This window comes from Cucumis sativus, chromosome 3 (genome assembly GCF_000004075.3).
Source record: "Cucumis sativus cultivar 9930 chromosome 3, Cucumber_9930_V3, whole genome shotgun sequence".
In the NCBI taxonomy this organism is placed as follows: Eukaryota; Viridiplantae; Streptophyta; class Magnoliopsida; order Cucurbitales; family Cucurbitaceae; genus Cucumis; species Cucumis sativus.
The window spans coordinates 17,369,835-17,378,555 of NC_026657.2; the positions used below are offsets into that span (position 1 = coordinate 17,369,835).

Below are 8,721 nucleotides of genomic sequence, written 5' to 3' on the forward strand. Positions count from 1 at the left end.
AAAAGGAAGAACTAATACTTCTTAAGTTAACTGCCTCTAGTTATGAACTAACTATGGTTAGAAACAAACAAAATTTACCAATTCAACACAAACTACTTTTTCGTCCTAATTGTTTCCATTTGATCCTTTTTTTTCTTTTTTTCCTTTTAGATTTTAGTGAAATAATTATTAATACAAAAATAGTGACACGTGAAACATCAAAGAGATTGAGAATTCAATTTTGAAGGACTTCTCACCACTTGGTATTATGACGAAATGTGGAGACAATATATCGGCAAAGCTTCTCGTGAAAATATGAAAGTGAATTTTAAAAGAAAACTCTAAAAAAAAAGTCAACAATTTGACTTATTTTGAGAACCGTCATCTTTACTCTTTCTCTCTCATACTCCCATTCCGGTACTTTGTTTCCCTCTCTTCCAAACTCCTTCAAAAACCAGCAAAATTCCATTTTCTTTGCCCTCTCCCATGGCTTTCCACTTCCATTTATACCCCTTTAACCTTCTCTGAATTTCCCATACCTTCTTCTTCACTTCCCATCTTCTCTTTCTCTCTCTCTCCAATTTTCATGGAGTCTGACGCTCTTCCCACCAAGAAACAGAGCAATGTATTCCAATTGAAGTGCTCTGTTCAGACTTACGATTGGGGAATCAGAGGCCAAGATTCTCTTGTTGCTAGGCTCTTCGCTTTGAACTCTGGATCCCTTATCGATCCTGATAAACCCTACGCTGAATTCTGGATGGGAACCCACGATTCCGGACCCTCCTTCTTAATTCCTCCTGCTGTTGAGAATGGCGGCCGGATTGACTCCTATTCAACTTCTTTGAAGTCATGGGTGTTGGAAAATCCCAATGTTCTCGGTGATAAGGTCGTTCAGAAATGGGGTTCCGATATCCCCTTTCTGTTCAAGGTATGAACATCGTGCTGGGGTGTCGGTGTTGGTGTTGGTGTTGGTGTTGGTGTCGATGTTGGTGTTTGGTTAATCAAATGAATGAATTCCTCTTCTTTCTCATTTCGATTTTTCGTTTTAGGTTCTTTCTGTGGCAAAACCATTGTCGATTCAGGCTCATCCTGATAAGGAATTGGCCAAAGAACTTCATATCTTGCACCCTAAAGTTTATAGAGATGCAAATCACAAACCTGAAATGGCTCTCGCCATTACTGATTTTGAGGCTTTGTGTGGATTCATCAGTCTCGAGGTAAATTATTGGGAACCCCAAATCTTCCAAACATCTGTGAGTTATTGAAGTTCCATGGATCTGTTTGTTTGTTTAGATTTGTTTAATTTCTGATAAGTTTTTGCTGCCATCGAATCATTATTTTAATGATACTCTCTTGATGTTGTCTACTTTCGTTTTGTTTGAACTTTTTTCAGTTTTAAATAGAATGTTTATCTGATTTCTTAATGTTATCTGATTTCAATTCGCTTGGATTCTATTTAAACTATTATATTATAAAGGTCTCTTTCGTCAGGCTTATGCTCAATCTTCTTTATACTTTTCTTTTTCTTCTTTGACATAACCTTCTTTTAGACTTGTTAATCTTGATGTGACCAGTAATAAAATATTTTATGTGTATGATGGTTAGAACAGTTGAATTCATTGTTCTGTTTTGATGTAGTGAAATGTCATGTATGTCCTTAATTTTTGTGGCTTGATTTGATTTGTTCTTTTAAGCAGAAAGATTGCTTTTCACTTTTTGAGTATGACTTTTCAATATGTGGGTGATGAAAGAAATTTGTGGTGAATAAAATGATAAGCAAACTTTTTCAAATGTCTCACAAGATTTAACTAGGGAAAACAAATACTTCTTTTTTCTCTGGATTTTAGATAACTTTTTGCTTCTCAGTTGCTCCCCCCCCAAGAGAAGTCCATTATTTTTCTTCTCATGTTAAAAAGATTTTTTTTTTTTTTTTTTGTCTTGTTTAGATGCACACCATCTCGTGTTTAATTTTCTTTTCTTTCCAGGAGTTGAAAGATGTTCTTCATACTGTTCCTGAGAGTGTAGAAATGATTGGCACTGCAGCCACAAACAGACTATTGTTGTTAGATGACGAAGACGAGGAAGAAGATCTCAAGTCTGCTCTAAGGTTGGCTTTCACCCGGTTGATGTCGGCTCCCACATTGTTGATATCAAAAGTGATATCAGAATTGACAAGGCGACTGCACTCTGAAAGTGAGGTGACTATGCAATGCTTTACTTGGTTTTTGTATGGGAACTTTCTTCTTCAAGTGATCTATCCTTTTTTCTTAGAGAATGTAGGAAGCAAACTTTATCTAAGACCAACACTCTTTATTGTTTTTGTTATAGGCAGCATTCACCGATGAAGGGTTTGTGCTTCCTTTCCATATGCTCTGTAGTTTTGTTTTCTATGGAAAGAAAGATAAAAGAGCCTCTTTTTTAACCTCTATTTCTGCTCTACGTAAAGCATGACCATAACACTACGAATGCAATTTGATTTTTACTTGATTTTAAATTGAACTGTATGTTATGAAGTATACTTTTTTATGGAACTTTGTAAACACTTATTTCTTCATTTTTAAGTAGACTTGCTTCTAGACTTTCGGAGCAACGAATACATGTTTATGATCTGTGCTCATCTAGTTGCTCCTTGTTTTGTATTCTTTATCTTTCTTCAGGTGAGGCAATTAACAGCCAAGGAAGTTTTGGTTTTAAATCTTGAAAAGCAATATCCAGATGACGTGGGCGTTATAGCAGCCTTTTTCTTAAATTATGTGAAGCTTAGTCCTGGAGAAGCTCTATACCTTGGGGCAAATGAGCCTCATGCATATATAAAGGGTGAGTGTATCGAGTGCATGGCGACATCTGATAACGTTGTTCGGGCTGGTCTAACTCCCAAGTTTCGTGATGTTCAAACTCTCTGTGCCATGCTCACTTACAAACAGGTAAACTTTTCCATTGAACCAGTCCAACAATTTCCCGTGTTTAAAAGTTTCGGTATGAAGTTTTTCTTATGTGGAGCGAAAAAAAAAGAGGAAAAGGTCAGAGCTCAAAAGTTTTGACATGTTTATATGCTAATCTGCAGGGATTTCCTGAAATCCTCCAAGGAGTGCCCGTGAATCCATACATAACGAAGTATGTTCCACCATTTGACGAATTTGAGGTAGATCGTTGTGCTCTTCCCATGGGGACATCTGTCTTATTTCCAGCGAGCCCCGGACCGTCGATATTTCTGGTTGCCGGAGGAAAGGGGATGATGTTGCTGAATGAAGAATCACTTAAAAGCGATGTAATTAGTGAAGGAGACGTCCTCTTCGTACCTGCTGAAACTGAGATTAATCTAACAAGTGAAGTTGAGTTGCTCATTTTTAGAACAGGAGTAAACAACAAGTTCTTTGACACATTCATGAATGGTAAATAATAGATTGGCCTTCATTCTTTTTTCTTTTCTTTTCTAAGATAGTACCTAATAATGATGTATATTTACCTTTTCTCTGTTCATTAACTTGTATATGAGAAACTATATGTTTAATATTTGTTTATTTGTTCTCTATGATACTGCACTAATCTAGTTTTATTGGATAATAACAATTCAAAGATTATAATCTTTGATTCCTTTTCAAAACACCAAATATATCAATTATAATAATCTATTTAATTCCCTTACTGTTAGTAATTTTGCATAAGAGAATCACATTGGGTTGATTTGTAGTGTATTAACTTTAAAAAAAGAAGTAGAATCTATGGACATTTGAGAAATGAGGAACTTAATTATGAAAGAACTAAAAAAAATTCTTCTCAATTTTATTGGCTCCAAATCGATTGGTATTTAAAAGAAGATTAACGTTTACTTATTTTAAGTGACATTTTCTCTTAAATTTTCACCAATTCAATAATTTTATTTTGACATAAAAAGCTTATCATAGGTCAAATGAATCAATGTCTATTAAGGCAAATTGTTGTAAATATGTTGGGGATTAGATCAAACCTTTTATTAGGAAATATATGTCCATGCATATATGATTTGTGTATTTTTCCATATATGATTTAATGTTGATATGTATCAATATTAGGTTGTATATATGCTCCATCAGATTTTAAATAAAAACTTATGGAAACAACTTTTATGACACTTTTTCTTAATTTCAAAGATTAGGGAGGTAAAAAATATCACTATCACAACTATGGGCTTCAATTACACGTAGGAATAAGAAAATGTGTCATTAAAAGTTATTTGTTCTTGACGCACATTCTCTGAATGTCATTATATACCTAGCTAAAATCTTGATTTGATATAATTTAAACAAAAACGAATTTTTTTTATTTCTCTTTCTTGTTCTAAAGTTGAAGTCGTTTGCTTAAGTGTGGAAGGTGGGTTTTGTCCATGAAAGAATGGAAAGGAAATGGGGTTAGAATAATAGTCCATAGATAATACCACCAAATAATATAAATAAAATAACGTAGGTGTTTGGCATATCAATAATTTCATGCATCAGATAACCTTCCTATTCTCATTCTTGAAAAATACATCAACAACACTGATTTTGCTATTCAATCTTCTTGATTGAATAGGTTTACAAGAAGGAATTTGAAGACAATAATTTGATTTAAATAAAAAGTTACTTTTATTTAAATTCTAATGATAAAAAAATTACCTGAAAGACAATTGGAGGACAGTTTTGAAAAGTGTTGGACTATTGTGGAATCCTCAATTTGTTACTCAAGGAATAACTTATATTATAAATTAAAGCATTAGAAAGTTGAAGTAAATAGAGATGTAGAGTGATATTAATGCCAAAGTTGTTGAGAGCCTCCATTCTAGAAAAGCTAAGGCCTGATAGAAAGTATGATCTAATTTATGCTAAATTACAATGAATATGAAAACCTTTTCTAATAGATGCACAATTTTAACAAGGAGATGACAGGAAAAAAAGCTTTTTCGGACCTTTTAAGAGAAAATGAAAAAAGCCCACGAGCTCATGAGCTTGAAGTTGAGGATTTGAACCCGAGATCTCTTGTTCACAAATATATACAAATTTTAAAAACTTTAAATTACTATTCAACTCACACAATAACTAATTTAATTTTGATAAAGTCACTTATTTCAATCTACTTATAATTTCAACAGTTAACTTTTATAGATTTTTTGCCGGATAAACAAAATTCACAATTGATAATACATTGTTCTCTAAGTCAATCAAAGAAAAAATCTATTGAGTTTTAAAGATATACGTTACAATAGTTATCATATTGAGATTGCCATGATAGAAAGAATGGAATATAATATCTTTATAATATATCCAAGGTCTTAAATGAAAACGTATATTAGAAAGGTTATCTGTTTTATCTTTTGGATTATATTATACTCATATACAAGTAATTCAAAGAAAAATTACACAGGGTAGCATTTTTAGAATATGATATAGCAAATACAACACATTGTTTTAGAATTTTGCAAATATGACAATATTTTCACTTATAAAAATACTTTCCATCTTAAATTTGTTATTATTCCTAATTTACCCTTCAATAATTTATTTATCTTTCTCTTTTTAATGCGCTACTCATTATTTATTTATTCTCCCACTTTTAAGGCCTTAATTATTTGATTATTCTTAGAGAAAACTTTCTCTTAATCTTGATTTTAGAATATCAATAGTACAATAATTGCAATATGAAATATAATGGTTGTTGATTTGAGTAATTTAACTTCATTTGTGTTTTTTTCTTGTTTTCTTCTAAGTGTACATGTATTTTCAGTTGAATCTCATTCCAAATTATTTTTTTTTACATTGATTTTGTTTTGGTTTTACTTTGTCTCAGTTTTGTATATCAGTGTTGTGATATACTTATATTATATGTATTAGTTGGTTAACATACTTACTACGTGATTTTTGTTTTTTCAAATTTTATGCAGTTCATTAGAGTATTATTAAGTATATGAATGATGTAACTCGGTGTATCATTATCAAGTATATGAACAATATATTGTTAAAGAATATCAGTAAAGTGAATCATTATCAAGTATATGAATCAAGTTTACAAGTGTATATCAATAGTATATCAAGTGTACAACTAGAACTTCAAGCATATCAAGTGTATTTAATCAATCAAATATATAAGTGAAGAATACTAAGTGTATCTGCAGTGCATCGGGTGTATCAAACATATCATGTACATCAAACGTATCAAATTTGTTGAGTGTACCAATGAAGCATAACAAGTTTATTAGCGGTGTATCAATCTTATAAGTGAAGTATTTAAGTGTATCAAACTAATCAAGTGTATCAAGGCCTAAGGGGTATCAAGAAGAATCAAGTGTAACGAGGAGTATTGTGTGTATCAAGATGTTTCAGATGTGTATCAAAATGTATCGAGTGTATCAAAGAATATCAGGTGCATCAAGTGTATCAATCAAATATATCAGATGTATCAAGAAGTATCAGGTGTATCAAAGGGTATCAGGTGTATCAAATGTGTATAAGGTGTATCAAACGTATATTAGAAACGAGGGTATTTGTGACATTTTACCTCTTGCGTGGGTTGGACTTTGTTTTTGCCATTTTCACAAATAATAAAGCATATATGCTATGGACTTAATTATTATAACTTGTTTTGCCATTTTTGCAAGTGCCTCTAATTGAAACATGTGCAACAATGAACCTGAAGTTCATGAATCCAGGCATATTTACAATTTGGCATAATTGATTGAGTCATCTAGAATCTATAATGATGAGAAGAATTATTGAAAATTCACATGAACGTCCATTGAAAAACGAGAAGATTTTTCAATCTAATGAATTATCATGTGATGCTTGCTCTCAAGGAAAATTTATAATTAGACCATCACCAACTAAAGTGGGAATCAAACCATCTACATTTTTTGAACAAATTCATAGTCATATTTATGGATCAATTAACTCACCAAGTGGACCATTTAAGTATTTTATGGTCTTAGTAGATGCATCATGCAGATGATCGCATGTGTGCTTATTATCAAGTCGAAATCTTGTATTTGCAAAATTACTTACTCAAATAATTATAACATAGTTTCCTTATTATACAATTAAGAACATTGTACTTGATAATGCTGGTGAATTTACACTCAAACATTTGATAATTATTGTATGTCTATTGGGATAAGTGTTGAACATCATGTAGCTCATGTTCATACACAAAATCGTTTAGCAAAATCATTTATAAAACGTTTGCAATTAATTGTTAGACCATTACTTATGATAGTTAAATTTCCTATATCTCTATGGAGACATGTTATTTTGCATGTTGCGTCACTTGTGCGTATTAGACCAACAGTTTATCATAACTACTCGTCATTTCAATTAGCATATGGCCATGAGCCAAATATTTATCATTTGAGAATTTTTGGATGTGTAATATATGTTTGGTCGTTTAATTTCGAAATTTAGATTTTGTGGATTCAATGTTCTAATTTCAGCTATATGCTTATGCGATTAAGATATACAAGTTGAATTCATATCGCTAACCTTCTCACGTGAGATGCTCGTTATGTCTCTAGCTCTCGCATAGTTACTAAATCCTCGCAGAGTACAAGTTTTCCTATTGCTTGTCAAAGTGTAAGCAAAACAATAGGTTTCATGGGTAATCTAGGATCGAACACATAGAATTGATATCAAAGCTTAGTTCTAAGGTGTACTTCTTCATCTAGACGATATACATAATCTATACATTATAAAGTAAAGTATGTATTTAAGCTAAGCTACTATCTACACTAGAGAATTTGTAAAAGGTGATAAGAATAGTGGTGAGATGGAAATGTGAACTAATTTATATTAAGAGTGAAGGAATGTCTACGTATTATTAAGTGATTAAACCATTTCAGCAGCCTTGATGTGATAGTGGTCAGTCAACTAACTTTTGATTAAGGCGAGCGCCTCTCAGTGCCTTAAACATTGTACTTGCTCGCCTCTCGAGATGCAACCAATTAAGCTTGGTTAAGTGAGATCTATCTAAAAGTGTTTACGTACAAGACTTATAGCACTTCTCTTTTAAGGGTGACAACCTCTCGGCGCCAAACACCAACATTTGTTCTCCTTTCAAGACACAAGTGATGGAAGTTATCTCGCTTAGTTAAAGTTTATCTCCAAACTCTTCCTTGCACGCATTAACCTTATCCTTGCTACTTACTCTCTCGAGTAGTTGGCACTGGCCAAGCAATGACTATAGCTCAACTAACACAATAAGCTTTATAAGATAGATTTTTTTTATCAAGAACTTATCACAAGCCTAAACTACATATAACACATTGACAAATGAACAGTAAAAGAATATTGGATTGAAAAATGAAAAGGTATAAACATGTTATGTATTAAAGAATATATGTCTTAGACCACTGTACAATATGAACAACATACATTACAAAGAAATATAAAAATGGAAAGTAAAGAGAATGAACATTACAAGTTGGGGGGAGGAGATTGTGGAATCTTCTTTACTCTGTCCCTAAGCTCTCATTCACAAACTGGTCGAAGAAGAAGAATAATAACTTTTACAGACAGCGGAAAGGCTAGTCCTTTCTACCAATTCTCTAGGGTTTTAGATGTCTGACTTCTTTCAAAGCTGGCCACTTTATTTGGTAGGGATGAAGTCATTTTATAGTCAACTTTCAACGGAAAACTTCTATTCTTCTGATCATGTCAGCTCTGATTGCAGCCTTTTTAAGTAACATAAACTCCAACTGCCTTCTTGTCTTATAGTGAAACTTCCTCGAGAGATGACATAGCT

The 8,721-nt window shown here is 32.4% G+C and overlaps 1 protein-coding gene across 1 annotated transcript; it reads left to right on the forward strand.

The window, feature by feature from the left end:
* Nucleotides 1–386: 386 nt before the first annotated feature.
* LOC101223130 (mannose-6-phosphate isomerase 1) lies at nucleotides 387–3,568 on the forward strand. The gene is made up of 5 exons (XM_004145804.3): nucleotides 387–907; nucleotides 1,029–1,196; nucleotides 1,965–2,177; nucleotides 2,637–2,903; nucleotides 3,044–3,568. Exons 1-5 carry the CDS (start codon nucleotides 566–568, stop codon nucleotides 3,377–3,379), a joined length of 1,326 nt encoding a protein of 441 aa, XP_004145852.1. The 5' UTR covers nucleotides 387–565; the 3' UTR covers nucleotides 3,380–3,568.
* The last annotated feature ends 5,153 nt before the right edge of the window (nucleotides 3,569–8,721 follow it).